The 15,921-nt window shown below is 35.0% G+C and overlaps 1 protein-coding gene across 14 annotated transcripts in view; it reads right to left on the reverse strand.

The window, feature by feature from the left end:
- Positions 1-15,921, reverse strand: part of NCOA3 (nuclear receptor coactivator 3) — a 52,608-nt gene that overhangs the window by 10,025 nt on the left and 26,662 nt on the right. For 13 of the 14 annotated variants that reach the window (XM_064391490.1, XM_064391499.1, XM_064391498.1 and 10 more), the window contains 11 exons: positions 13,022-13,129; positions 11,080-11,252; positions 9,482-9,582; positions 8,337-8,511; positions 7,590-7,778; positions 7,278-7,379; positions 6,373-6,513; positions 5,041-5,188; positions 3,775-4,163; positions 2,658-3,538; positions 941-1,076 (listed from right to left, as the gene is read on the reverse strand). In XM_064391490.1, coding sequence (XP_064247560.1) covers positions 941-1,076; positions 2,658-3,538; positions 3,775-4,163; positions 5,041-5,188; positions 6,373-6,513; positions 7,278-7,379; positions 7,590-7,778; positions 8,337-8,511; positions 9,482-9,582; positions 11,080-11,252; positions 13,022-13,110 — 2,524 coding nt within the window. In that variant the 5' untranslated portion in view covers positions 13,111-13,129. Of the gene's footprint in view, positions 1-940; positions 1,077-2,657; positions 3,539-3,774; positions 4,164-5,040; positions 5,189-6,372; positions 6,514-7,277; positions 7,380-7,589; positions 7,779-8,336; positions 8,512-9,481; positions 9,583-11,079; positions 11,253-13,021; positions 13,130-15,292; positions 15,478-15,921 lie in introns of those variants that run through there. The other variant, XM_064391496.1, reaches the window with a different exon arrangement.

A 15,921-nucleotide genomic window follows, 5' to 3' on the forward strand; every position in this document is an offset into this window, starting at 1 on the left:
GCATGCAACTGTAAATTTTAAATAAAATACACTATTAATGACTCAAATTAGTCTCATCTCTTTATGAACTCATACACTTGGTCTTAAGCAAGCCAGGAACAGTTATGCTGCCTATGTTTTCACAACAAAAATTCCCATTTTGAACACATAGGACCTTTTGCAGTAAAAGTCAAAGGCAGTGCCCTGTGGCCCTACACAAAAAAAAAGAGTTCCCTTTTAAGTTCTGTAATGACTCCTGAGCACAATGTCCGCTATGGATAATTAACCTACAAATCACTGTGCTTCACAGCCAATACTGTCCTTTTGTGCTCTTGTACCTGGTTTTATATTTTTCTTTATCCATGTCTCATCTCCTTTGGTTATCTCAGCAATCCATTGCCCTATATAATCAAGAGATGACCAGTGTCATGAAAGAAAGCAACAACTGCCATGATGCTGGTCTATCAGCTTGGTTATCCTCCCCTCCTACTAAGGAAGGGCATTCCTTTTGATGTCAAGGGGGAGTAATGATTAGAATTTACTGACCACAAGATATCTTCACACAGAATAAGAAAGAAATTAAAAGCTTGTCACCAATCCCGTATTATATCCCTAGTCATCAGTGAGGGATAAAAATTCTCAATTTTAATTTACAGCTCACAAAACATCTTTCCTGATGACTTGTCTCTGAGAAATCTACATTAGACAAAGCCAGAATAAACCACAAAATAAGGAACTGAATGTTATTCATTGTGTGTATAGTAGGTGAGTGCTGTCAAGACAGCTAATAGTGTACATAATAGCCTATGAAAACATAATTAGCTATTTTGCATTACATTTGTCCTTGAAGATATAGGAGATGAAGAAGGTATTCTCTGAGGGTATGAGGATGCATTATGTTTATATCAGTTAAGAGGAAAACCCTAACTTGAAAACCCAGGTGGTAAATTTAATTCCTTACCCAACAGGGCATTTCCTTGAAATAATGCTTGCTTTGTTCCAGGGTTATCTCCACTTGCAGACATAGCATTATTGTAAAATTCTGAACTAGTAAGATCACCTAGAATTGCATCCAGATTATCCAAGTCTCCATTCATCTGAAAATGATGCAGTGAAATACCAAGGTTATTTACTCTCATATGGCTATACTTCAATTTTTACTTAGATCCTTGCTAATCTTAAAATATATGACTGGGGGACAAATGTTTTAATTCACTGATGCTATCTGGAGCTATCTTCTCACTTCCAAAAATTCAGATACCATTTAGATACCTTTTTTAAAAGTATTTTCTTTAGGTAATTTTGAGGATTAGCAGAAAACACACATAACTAAAATGAAAAGCACTTCTGATTATAAATATTTCAAACATCACAAGTTACAAAGATAAAAACACTAATGATAGTGACCAACATTGAGAATGTGTACCATTCAATGATAAATAATGTATCTATCATATACAAAAAGGTAATAGTGAACACTACAAGACACAAAAATTATGCACAGGTTTTTCCGGTCAGTTGGAGCCCTAACTTTCTTTAAAAATTTGTCTTTAAATCAGATAGAGCTACAATAGAAAATAATTAATATATAGTGGAGTGACATCTTTAGGAAAGAAGCTTCTCTGAATACCTTAATTACATCTCAGGAGCAAGCACTGAAACTACATGTTGTGTACTACTACAGAGTTGATAGTGACTTTTCCATAAGTGGTATTCAAACAGTGTTATAATAAGGTGTTTCATTTATAGTCAGCCAGTAACTAATACAAAAAAAATGTGTGGTTTGTTTGTTTTTTTTTTTTAAATTTACCCAGTTATTATTGATTTGGGAAATTCAAGGTCTAAGAAATTAATATATCTTCAGTAAACTCTGCCATACTGACCAGTACTGTTTACTTTGAAGTCCCTAATATTACAACTTAAACATTATATACAGATTATAATTTGAAGAATATCTGTTTCTAACAAGTGTACTGTTGGTTTCAGAATAGTTGCTCCATGATGCTAGTTTTCTGTATCATGACATTTCTCAGAATTTCAGCTCTAGAATGTATTTGTTTGTATTTATTTATACAAATTATTTATACATTTTAGTATGCATTTATTTGAATGCTGGATATATACATATATATATATATATTTATTTATATATATATATATATACATTTGGAAGAACATATTCCCTCATTTAAAGAAAGAAAAAGAGTGCTAAAACCAATGAATGAACTAAATCAAATCACGGCTATTTCAAGTATTACACTTTTTTGTGTATTGTTTATATTTTCAAAACGAAACCAGGCTTTACCTTTCACTCTTGCATTGCCAACTAAGTACAGAGGCAGTTACGGGCCCATTTCCTACTAAGCCATAAAACCAAACATGTACTAAGATCTAATTTTAAGGAGTAATTTGTAAATATTAACTTAATCCTACCATAACTTAAAAACATTAGTCCTGGACACTTCAGGACATCAGATCAGTTTACCTATTTCCTGTAGTTCTTTTTGTTTGTGCTTTTTCATTCACAATTAAACCTGAGTTTACTGTTTCACATAATTTGCACAGACCCTTTTTAGAAATGTTGACACATGCACACTGTAGAGTACTCTATATTTAGTCATTTACTTAATAATAAAATATTGGTTAGCTCACTGACATCATTTTACATTATACCGTACCTCCTCTGCTGGCTCCATTTTTAATTTCATCTCTTTTTCTTGACTTGAAATAGGAATTGTAGAACTTGTGCATTGTCCCATCTTATTATCCACACCTTCTACTTTAGGCTTCAACTCTTTGGAAAGCGGTTCCTTAATATCATCTTTATCTAGTAGATATCTTAGTAAAGCATTGCTTTCTTTCTTCTTTGGGCTTAGTTGTTCGTGCTTGACAGTGCTTTCTCCACAGGAGGTTGTGTTACTAGCATCATGATATGTGTCTTTACCAGTAGCTTCAGCTGTGATCTTGGCCACCTCTGCTGGAGAATTACCATTCTGCAACAATTTATGTAAAATCCTGTGCTTCTCTTGCAGGAGCGACCCATGAATGTTTGAGGAGGAAGATATCCCTGCAGATGTTGATGAGGAAACTCCTGAAGGACTGGTAACGCTGGTAGAAGATTCTTTACAATTTGAGTCTAAAGATGAGTTTGATGCTGTAGAATGTCCTCTTTCATCTGAGGAGCACGTAAGTAGCTGAAGGAGTTTTTTATGCCCTTTGCTCTCAGATGGTCCTCTCTGACTTTCAGATGCCTCCAGATTTCCCTCTTTGTTATCTTTTTCACTGAGGAGATCTCTGCTGTTTGACTGGCAGATGGAACTTTCCACTTGGTTTTGTTCACAATACAAACCAGAAGGGCTTTTGGAGTCCTGGGTACTTGTTTTAATTTGCTGATTTACGCTAATGTTTGGGGAATTATCCAATTTTGGACCCGGTGAAGAAAGTGTTGATAGAAGGGAATTTCCAACACCCTCACTAATGGCTTGCAGAGCACTAAGAGAACTGCTAGAAAAAGTGCTGTTGCTAGTGTTGCTGGCAGATCCCATTGGCGAGTGCATACCTGTATCATGTGACAGAGATCAAACTTATTAGATTAGAGTACTGCCGGTATGTATTCTTCCTTTGGATTACATATGACTGCCACATTGAGATAACACATGAAGTCAGGTACATTACATTCAAGTAACACATAGAGGTTCATACAGAACAGTTAAAATGGATGAAAGATGGAATTCAGATAAAAGTGAGAAAAAAGAGCTTAAAAAAAAAAAAGAGCTTATAGCAAAAATAAAATACCTGTAACTGGAGAATACTGGTGTGAACTCATTTTTGGACTCCCCCGATTCCTAGGAGATACCATTAGATTCTGTTGGCTGGAAGTCAAGCCAGGACTGCCATGTGGTGGGCTACTTATATTTAACCCAAAACTGTTACTCTGATAAGCAGAGGACTGCATGCCAGTTCCAGAGTTCACTGGCCCCATATTCCCAGGGCTTCCATATCGAGCGTTGGTGAGCTGACCCACTGCATTGGGATCTCCTATCCCATAGTTTCTGTTCTGTATTGGCATGGCTTGACCAGGTGACATGTTCATAAGACCATTAACTGAATTTGTGTTTCCAGTCACAGGTGTTCTGATGTTTTGCCCAACAGAATTAGGATTTGGCCGATATCCATTTTGTTCTCTGTAAATTCAACATCAGCCCCAAAAACCCAAAGAAAACAAATTAAAACCTTATTTGGAATCATGTGGTACAAATACATTATTAATTAATTGCCCAAATATTTTTCAAAGAAAAAAGTAGTGAGAATTCAAGCTTCCATAAAGCAGAACTAAGCCATGACATTAATTTATTCGCTACAGAAATGTTTGATCTTTTGAAGGCTTCGAGTTATAAGCACATACAGTCACTGCCTCAAAAAGCTTTTATCAATGATCAGATTATTAATCATATTTATTAAAGATCCTCCTTCTCTCATCCCCTTCCTGAGTCAATGCCTAACACCCTTCTACTGTGCACATTAATAGTGTGTGACCGTGAATAAGCTCAGTTACTATTTTTTTAGCATCTGGAGGCACTCTAATGCCAGAAGGAGACAGATTCCCTCCAAAGTGGCATTTCAATTATTCTTGCAAAGATCAAGAACAGGTCATAGGAAATACTACTTACGGTACATTTCAGTTATGGATTATGCATCTGAGAGGGTTTTGTTGTCTTTTTAATTGGTCTGCAAAAGCACATGACTGAGAATCTCTATTTTCAGTGCTTCATCAATGCTACCACAAAAGACTAATATAAACATAGCACAGGCTTTGAGCAGGTATTGAGAAAAAAATTCTCTTTTGACTGTGACTGTCTTCCTGCCACATAGTTAAAATGGGACTCTGTGAGGTTTACAGATTTATTTGTATGCTACGCAGCTCTGTTTCCCAAATTATTCCCCATATGAGTTTTAATCGGGTAAAATATTTTACTATGCTATTTTCTCAGGTTGTCTTCAAGGTCAGATGTATTTCTTAAAAATGTGACACTTAAATTATAAAGATACTACTAAGTTCACCTTTGAAGGAAGTGGGTAGAGACAAATCCATGGCGGTCATTAGTTACAGGATTTCGAAACAGTTTACTCTTCGTTTGTGCTGTCACTATTGTACCATCCGCTAAAGAAAATCGATACAATGGGGTTTCAGCATGACCTTGCGTATAAGCTGTAAAGGGAATACACAAATATAGTTAATATTTAAAATCCCAAGAAATATTAAAATCCCATGAATTATAAGATATTTTTGACACAATACCCTTCCTTTACTGAAGATTACCCCCCCAAAACACAAAAACCCCCATTAAAAATAAATTAATTAATAAATGAATTAATGAAAAAAAAATAATAAATAAGACCTACCAAAAACAAATATAGAGAAAAAGGAAGCATTCCACTATTTCTCTTCTATCAATAGAGGGAAGATAAAAGCAGACAAGATTATTTTGGTGCTGCAATATTTTGTGCTCACCAGACACGACTGGCAAAGTTCTGCATTTGTTAACAGACTCCCAAGGCTAGATTATAAAGCCCATGGCTCCTGCCTGGGGAAGAATTTTTAAGTTTGCTTCAATCACAAAATTGTGGAAACTATTGGTTTTAATTTGAGCTTCAAGTCTCTTGTTAATTTAGGATTCATTTAATTAGTTATGTTGAAAAACTTCCAATGGAATGGAAAATCCATTTTCTGACATTATGAGTTTATCTTTATTTAACATCTCCTGTGCTTGAATTACTCTGTAAATCCTTCAAAAAGACTAGAGTTTGGAATAATTAAAAACATTATTTTTCTTACTGAAGACTGTGGCTGTACTTCACTTATCTATGGAGGTTATCAAATTAGCATTACAAAATATGTGGCACTGGAACAGTGAAAATATTTTGAGCCCTGTGTCTTGAGAATAAGAAAGAGGCATCAACACAAGTGTTATCACTTTCAGAGAGTGGTTCTTTAACAAAGGAAAGAGTGAAATAAAATAACATCAAACTAACATTACCCAAAAATAACAAGATAATGATAATTAAAGATGATATATCACCATAGAAATAGAACTGTCTCTGTCATTGCTGTATCCATCTGCAGAAAAACAGCTTCCTTGAGGAACCCAGATCATGTATGTGGTATTTTCCATGTAAATTTCCAAAACAAACACACTGAAAAAACCAAACAACTCCCAGCAGAATTCCTCATTATCAGGAGGTCATCCTCCTTCAGCTTGTAAATGAATCACAGTAATTAACAAAAACTATGTAAAAAAAGAAACACAGGCATAATTTAGCTTTTTTATTTCAGAAAAAAATGCAGCCCCTAGGAGAAGCAATGTGACCCAAACATTGTAAACTGATTTTTACCTTCATGATAGTGGCGTTTATTTGACCATGACTGCCCATCATTGTGGCATAAGAATCTCTGAATACAGCGACGAATGATATCTTCAAAGCCAGGTCTCATGGAAGATCGTAATGAGTTTGTATCAATGTTGACAAGTTTGCCTTAACAGGAAAGAAAATATACACGTTAAACTCTTTATGACTATGACAATTCTTTTTGTATAGATATGGTGCATTTCCTAAGGCTCCAATATAGCCCTTTTAATCACCAAATTCTGAGAATGCAGGAGTTACATTTATGAATTATCTGCCATATGAGAATATGATGCTGCTTGTTAAAGCATCACTATTCAAGGGGATTTATGTAACCAAGTAAGAGGAAGTTAGACACCCACAGGTCAATATCAAAGCTTTAGAAAACAGTAATTTTTTTAGTCTCTGGTTACAGGCACCTAAGGGATGCACACAGAGTAAAATTTAAAAAAATAGCGACCAACTACATCAAACGAACATCATAAACACAAAGTCCCATTTAGATTATACAACTGTTTCAATTTTAAAAGCATGAACCACTTTAAACATTAGCTCATGTATAGTATAAAAATATAAACATTCTGAAGGACTTCCCCTTATGACCTAAAATACTTCTGCGTAAAGGAAAGCAGAACGACAATCACTTGAAATGCTAGCTAAAACACAAGTAATGGTTTTTAGCAACCTACCAAACAGTAACACAGAGAAGAAAATGCCTCCCACAGGCATTTTATTACATCTCAACACCAACAATGCTGTATTGCAAAAAGCCGTTGGGAATTCTCAGTATGAATTCTGTTAGTCACTACATATACACAATACACACTCCATTTATTTAAAACAAGAGCACAAAGAAGACTCCTTCGTACCTTCCTCCGGGGTATACTTCCTACCTGAAAGATCATGTCTTGTAATAAAGCTCTCTGGATTTGCTGGAAATACCCTTTCTGCAGTAGTGATACGACGTGCCACACAAATCATGCAGGATTGCAAATCTGTATTTAAAAAAGAATGTTTCTTCTTTCATCATCTCCTTTTTTACTGTGTTGAAGAATCTAATAAAATAGCTGAAGCGTCTTTTGTTATTACAATGGAAGTACAGACAGTAAGGATAAAAGTTGCTGTATTCTGGAAAATGGTTTGCTAAACACCAAAGAGCTTTTCACAGAAATTTCTATGCATGACAATTCTGCAACAATTCCTACCTTCCCCCTCTTCTATCATAGCTCTTGGCTGTGATAAAGCGAAGCACTGCATAGTTTCATATCTTTGATGTATATCCTGGTAGCCACCTACATCTTCAAAGAGGTCATGAGAGCTTTTCACCATCATCCGGCAATTGAATGTATGGCTCTTCTGTCTAGGTGTTTCATTAGTCCAAGAAACTCCATTAACTTGAAAGAACACAGTAAGAATTCATATAGATTTTCAGATACAATCAGCTCATAACTGATTCTTCTTAATTTAGATACCCTGTTCCTAAATTACAGATATTAAAGACTATTTTAAGATGCCTTCTCAATATACCATCAATATAGCTTGGTATAAAAATGGGAATATTGAGAACCAAGTACAAAACACTCTTTCTTTTGCATGACACTTTCAGTCCCTTGATGAAGTACGGGGAAGTCGCTCACATACTTTAAAAACAAGCAGTCCCTTCAGCCAGCCTTGTGGTACTAGGGAAGGTGTTCCTTTAGTGTCACTCTTTTAAAGTTATAGGTAAAAAAAATGCAAAGGGCTAAAGTAAAGTGTGAATTTCCAGCACATTTCTTTCTAATGGCATGCTATTGTAAAAACACAGTAATATTTATGAAGATTAAGATATTCTTGTAGTAAAATATTTTTTATAGAAGTCATCTGTTTTGAAAGGTTATCCTTTATGAGGTATTTTTGTCTTCTCTGATTGTTTTCAAACAGTCTAGTAAGTGTAGTAAATAAACTTTTACTACCTGTAGATTTAGGTAAGTTTTTAAGAAAGTCCTTCCGGTCCTCTTCATGCAAGATACCATACACACTTGTATTAACCAAATCTTCTTGTTTATACTGCAGATACTGTGTGACATTTTCTGATACAAATACTATGTTCCCATCTCGATTTACAACAAAGAGGAAGCCGTCCAATGCCTAAATATTAACATGACAACATCATGTAAGACATAATGACTAATTCTCAACATAATTTAATTTAAAAGCTGTGTGGGTGACAAATGTCAATTTGCAATGCATTCACTTAATTTCAAGGATAGAGATGAAGTTTAAAATTCTTTTTTTGAGGAAAAGTGTGTCTGGCAGGGAATTACTTAAATAATAATAATTAATATGTCCATGTGATATTCCATTCAGCTTTTGCATTGATAACCAACCTTCTTGTTTCATTCTTGATTTATATGAACACTAGATAATTAATTTGTACCATTAATTCAATAGTTAGCAAATTGAAACAAGAGGTTCAGTAGAAACAAGAAGGGAGTCATGAATATGAAGACATTTCCACTATCAAGTGATGAGATAGGACGATCTAGCCAAATGTTCTTAACCGAAAGAGAAATTCAATATCTATGTTAAAAAACTAAGCTTCAAAAACATTTTGATGAATTTGTAAATATCAGATTGGTTTTCTAGGCATAAAGAAAGGCTATTTGCTATGACCTTCGTTTACTATTATTCTTGGGTTATTTTGCTTGATAGCAACATTCTTTTGAAATGCTTCATAATTTAGTAACACAAATGCAGACACACATAACAAACCTCCCCTTGCAAAAACTCCTCTATTTAATGAGTAACCCCTACAAGAAATAAAATATTCCTTGCACAAATAAGCTCTGCTTCGGTAGTAATTTGCTAATGACTGCTAGAGTAAATAAAGTATAGGAATATTCAAAAAAGTCAAAGGCTATTCCATTTCCTTCTACAGAGAATTTCAACAAAATTAAGAAAACATGATATATTTTATTCCTGAACCTTTCAAATATATTTCTGCATGGTGCTTGCATACTATTTTATTACTACAGGATTGCATACTTTATTGTAATATTTTCACGTGCCATAAGTAGTGGGTTCCATAGGGGTTTACTAGGGCCTAATTTGTACTTGCCTGTAATAAAAGAGGTCCCAATGAATCCTTGTCAATAACTCCTTGACCCGTGGATGATACATCAGCTTTCTGAACATCATCATCATTAGAAACTGCTTTTCCTGAAAGCCAAAAGATAAAATTTCCATAAAGCGACTTTTCATGTGACAGACACATTTTAGTATTACAAGCCACATCCTAGGGACAGTGTGAAATAAAGGCAAAAAGATGCACAAATGAGAGAGGAGGGCTTATATCCTTTTGGTCGCCAAGACTAGAAAAAAAGTCATGGCCACATAATGCCAAACTCTTTGCTCACATAAATTGACTTGGCAGTTGAAGCTGACACGATGAACTTGCTTTGTGAACGTTTCTTGTTTTTCTGACACTGTCTGATGAATACCTGCTGAGTCTTTCAATAGCCATTAAGCACACTCATATATATCTCTTTCTTATGTTTTTATTTGGATCATCTCATTATCATTGGTCACAGTCTTCAGATGCCATCGTCATCACCACTGTTCTACAAGAAGGCTTTGATTCATGTTAACAGCTGTGTGTCTGTATGTGTATACACGTGTGTCTATGTGTGTGCATGCATATAGTAAAGTCATATTTAAAGAACCAAAATATCCTAAGTTAATTTATCACAGGGGAAGGTGGAATGGGAATCTACGCTATGCAGCAGAATTACAGAAAAAACACCGTGAACTTTATTTTGTGGTACTTGCTGGCTGGTTAAGCAGACCACAAGAGGAGGACAACATCTCAACTCCATAAATTAGTATTAGAATACACTCAATGACACTACAAGAAACCTTAAAACCAGAAGATGATTTTTAAAAATTATTTTAGCATAAGGTGTGGTAATTTACCACAACAGGTAAGATATAAACCACAGCATATTCCGTTTTTCTAATACTTTACTGCCCAAACGACACATATAAGCTTGGGAGGCTAGTCATTGGGAGGTGGCGATGGGAGTGGAGTGGTGTTTAAAAAAATAAATTATATATACCCCTCACTCTATATTTAAAAACATGGGTTTTGCATACACCTGTTGGTTAAATAAAAAGTATTATATCACTTAGGTTTACCCCAGCTGATAGAATTTACCAACATATGATGCATTGCTTCTTTCTCCTTTGTTGAGTTGGCTACAGTCTGAGTAAATTCAATCATACTAAAAAAGCAATTAAAAAAAACCCATAAAAATCACTATCTCTGACTGGAGGCTTGCCCATAAGATAAGAATAGGTTTCCTTGAAATGAAAGGCAATGACATGTATTCTTCATACCGGTAAGTATTTGGTATAGCGTTCAAGCAGTTGGCAGAGTACCATCTCCTTTTTTTTTAACTTGTCTGTGGTACCAAGCTGGTAAGAAAGGCCATACGAAGTTTTAAAATTGTGATTTCCAATAAAAAGTGATGATAAATACTTGTTTACTTTTAAATAAAAAATTACTTAAGGTGCATTTAAGGTTTGAATCAAGTCAAAGACCTGCTCAGTTACATGCTATTGTGAAAACCACTACTCAATTTCCCAAGTAATTATTGCTACAAAAAAAGAATCACAATGAAATTAAACTATTAATTTTGACTTAGCAAGGAACTGTACCTTGTTCTTTTATTTGTCGAATCTGTCTCACAGTTTCTTTTAAAATAGCACATTTGTCTGGTTTGACATTGAAATTGTCAATGTCACTCAGATTAGCAGATATCAGCTCAGCCAGTTCTTCAATGTATTTGCTTTCCTGCTCACGTCGACGCTTCTCACCACTGCAGACCAGACTAAAAATCAAAAACATTGTTTTGTATACTTATATGCCATCCTATATCAAATATGTGCTCACTCTGTGGACAATAATGTACTTCACTTAACACCCACCCATTAAACCCAGACAGTAGTTATTCTTCCAGCAAACATGAATCTGAAGGGCAAGTGTGTGTTTTGTTATGCTGCTGTTTGGTTTGGGGTTTGTGTTTGTGTTTGGTTTGCATCTTTTTTAAGAATTTTAAGTACAAATTGATATCAAAAGAATAGACTAAAGCTATTAATAAAAAAAAATCCTCCTGTTTTTAGTCTTTTACTCTACTGTCAGATTTAATGAAAAGAGCAGCTGCTTTTGTTATAAAATTATAGCACTCATACAGAAAGTATATTTTAATCTTAGAAGTCGCTTTACAGTTGCTTAAAATTTACTAGACAAATGAAACGGAATTTTAGTGTTCTACTAACTCCCTTCAGTTTGATTGTAAAGACATGATTATAGAAGGTGATACATCATAAATTTCTAGGCATCAGAACCTAAATGCCATCTCAACATGCAAGAAAAGCAGAATCCCAGACAACCTAATGTTGCTGGATAAAATGTCCCTCTCAAATTCCTTTTCCTACCCAGGCTAATGCGCTGAGTAAACAGACTGTCTACAACTTAAACCAACAGGGAGAAAAGTCATACACAATATGGCAAGAACAGGAAAAAAAGGACTCAGGGCAGGGGTAAGAATGGATACATCAAGGTAATTGAAAGAGAATAATCATTCTTTGAGAAGAAACCAAGCGAAGGAGTTAGGAAAGTATGCATGGACCAACACTGGAGAAAACAAACGTATAACAAAGCAGGAGCTTGGAAGATAAAGAAAGCTAATGAAAGGTGACAATCTGAAAAAGAACTCCTGTATGAGACACACTGTAGAAAGGGAAGGAGAAAATGGAATGGAGGACACTCATAAAAAGACACTGGGATACAGTGGAAGCATTTAAGGTTCTAATGCATGATCTATTATAATGATGAAGGCAATTGGAATGAGGCACTGGAGATGTATATAAAAAAGGAACAAATATTAGTACACATAATGCCTGACAATGAATTTAATACAAGTTAATACTCTAGGGAAGAAGAAACATGAAAAAGATAAAAGAAACTTCATGTGGTGGAGAGCAATGAAGCTTGTGGGAAACAGAAAACTGAGTCCCTCAGACAACAGTATCTGAGAGAGTTGGGTGAGAGGTGGGAAGATAGGCAGATAGATTGCCAAAATTTAAGATGGACTTAAAAGAAACGGAAGTACAAACAAACCAGCAAAAAGCTCCACCTCTTGCAGTATTCTCTGATAAATGTAACCTCCTGAAATGAGGCCTGTCAAATCAATTACCAGATATGAGATGATGCCTTTAAAATTCCTGTGAAGCAAGAGGTTTTTCTTCTTTTGCCTTGCAATCACAACTTTGAAAGGGATTCCTTATCTAATGGAAAGTATCCCTTCCCATGACAGGGAAACTGGAACTAGATGATCTTTAAGGTCCATTAAGGTCCAACTCAATCCATTCTATAATATGTCTACTGTAATAAAATTTCCACAGGAGTCTAATTATAAAGCACAGTTCATCAACTATATCTAATAGTAAAGTTGCCTATCTTCATAACAGAAGCTGGCCTGGAGAGCTTTTCAACGAAACATATTCCTTAGTTAGAACTTACTCTAAATTGCAATGCAAATTTGAAAAGTATTTTTAAAAACTTATTAATAACCAGTTAAGTTCTATATAAACGTACCTTGCACCTGGTGTATCACAGGTCAATGGCTTGCGCTTCCTTGTCTCATTAGTCAAACTATCTAAGGAGTTTTCTCCTAATCCGCTCATCTTGACCTTGCATCAGCAGCTAAAAGCAACGACATAATAATTGTGAAGAAAATGCTCAAAATACTAATTCAAAATACAACTTATCCAGATAAGTGATTTATTCTTATCAGATTTACAAGTGAGCTTTTTAATGCAAATCCATAAACTTTTTTGCTACTAAAAAATAATGTTTGTTTACCTTTCTTTAAAATCTACCCTTTATTTAGCCAAAACACAGGTTATTAAAGCTTTCTATCACTCTAAGCAAAAGTAAAGGTTAAAAATGAGATATCAGAGATATTTAAAATTTCCTCCATTAAACTGGGACCACTGTACAGCTCCAATTCATCTAAAAAAAAAGAAAATTCTCAGTATTTAAACATATATTTAGATAACCTGAAAAGAAAGCAATAAATTAATGTCATACCAAAACACAGTTGCAGAAGAAAATAATTCTCATCCTTAGGAATGTATCAGGGGGCTTACAGGAGTTTCATACTCATCTCTGCATAAAGCCATTAGATTACTATTACCATCTTAACAGATTACTATAGTTTTCACATCTCTTGCTAAATCTTCTAAAATCCATACAGTTTTCTAAAACTTTGAGGCCAAGGCAAGCAAAGACTTCAACCGTCTTTCATTTCTATTGCTTCCGCAGCAAAGACTGGCCATAACCCAAAAAAACATCAGGCGATTTTGTTGAAGTCTAGTTACATTAAACAGACCTGGCAGATTACATATGACACTCATCTCCCCTCACTCCCAAGAGAATAAAGGAGCACAGGCACAGATAAGAGAAGAAAGCTGTGTGAGGTCCTGCTATGCTAGGATCAACAACACACTGAGGCAGGAAAAAAAATTAATGGATCTATGCTATGTATCTAGTTGGAGTATTTTAGAACACAACTAGAACTATAAAACAATCTTAATTAACTACCTAATTAACTGACAGTTAATTAGATAGTTAATTAGATAGTTTTGGTCTTTTTACTTTTTTACTGACTTTTTTTGTCAGAAATTAAGGCAGTTTCTAACTAGGTTGTTAGAAATTAAGCACTATTTTACCCTTTTTACAGAAATTTCCAAATTAAGTGTAAATTTAATTTACTGCATTCTAGTTCAGAGTGCAGTTCTTTAGCCTGTACAGGAGTGGCAATAGATGTTGCTAAATATTTAGTTAATAGAGTTAGACTTGTCAGTTAGAGAGAACCTTTTTCCATAACATAATCCAAGCACAAAGAAATCTTTCACAGAAAAAGTTCTTTGTCTCCACAAGCAAAAACTACCATTATGACAATTGTTAAAAGAAACTGGCCTAGGAACCAAATTCCTAAGAGTCGGTGATAAGGTATCACAAGGACAAGGAACTGATAGAACTAAATGAAGTTTATGTTAAGGTATCAGAAGCTGGTGGCCAAATGGCTCAAGAAGCTCTGCAGAACAGAATATGAGCACCCTGTTGAACAAGATGTTAGTTAAACAGAAGTCAGCAGTGTATACTTGCAGCAAAGACAACCAACCCCTCAGAAAGGGTACCCAATCAACTAACTGCTTCCAGGACAAGATACGTAAGGGAAAAAAAAAAAAGAAGAAGAAGAGAGAAGTGTGCATATTACTTTTGAGAAGTGTGTGTAATCCTTTTTGTGTTGACTGATTGAATTTTTTGCTTATTGGCTTCTTGTCAGTGGTGGTGGGGGGATATCTGCTGTAGGTTTTGTTCTGAAGTCTAATCTGAAAGGACAAAGGCACACAAGCAGATCTGCATGAAGCAGCATAGAGGTTTTTAATTCTACACAGGGAGAATTTAAGAGAGCATTCTTCCTACAGTAGTACAAAATTTTGAAATCTAGACAGGACAAAGGACTGGATTACTCTAGCATGTGTAAATAGTCCAGAAATAAAATGGCACCCTTTTTAAGGTACAAATTCTCTTTGCAGCTAATAAAATGTTACAATGCTTAACATAAAATCCTATAATAACCAATCCTCATGCCAATCAATATACATTACAAAAAGAAGGATACCATGTTTTTAAAATGACAACAGAATTAAACCCAACACTCAAACATAATCTTCCATTTGAAATAAACAATTACAAAAGATGCCTAACTCTGTACTATGGGCATGAACTGTACAGATAAGAACGTAGTCTTACATGTAAATATTTGCTAAAAAAACAGGATGAATAAGACAAACCCACCAGAGAGATGGAAAAGCAAGTCGAAGACCGTTATCCATTCATATATTCCTCCAGGGCAAAACATCCCAAATACATCCGTAGTGGCCTACTTTACATAGAGTTCCAGAAAAATACACTATTAGGCCACTAGATGCCAGTACAGAACGGGACAACTTCAGGGATCGTATTTCCTTCAATTAGCGTCATTCAGCTGAATGAAAAACAACTCATCTGAACAAGTAAGAAGTTGAAAAAAAGAGATAAAAACAGCAAAAAGCAGTTGATCATCTGAAGCTTATACTCAGCACTACATATGACTCAAGGCCTTATGTCTACAGACCTCACAGCTGAGGCTGCACCTTCAGGCATGCTGTAGGTGACACCTGCACGCGCTTCCAGGATTGCTGCTTCCCTCCCTGTAACTACATTTACAGGCTGAATATAGTCAGAGCTGAAGGTTTAAGAGCTAACGTGGAAAGAGAAAGGAAGAGCTTACAATGTAAGTCAAGGCTAACTCAGGAAGGATGTGGACAGAGCAAATATGTCTGAATTCAAGAGTAAATTCTGTTTAAGAGAAGGAAGCATTTGAAACATACTAAGCAGTTGAAAATTTGAGCTAGGATAGACATTTCACTATAACAATTTTGAAG

The sequence above is a fragment of the Passer domesticus genome, chromosome 16 (assembly GCF_036417665.1).
Source record: "Passer domesticus isolate bPasDom1 chromosome 16, bPasDom1.hap1, whole genome shotgun sequence".
NCBI lineage: Eukaryota > Metazoa > Chordata > Aves > Passeriformes > Passeridae > Passer > Passer domesticus.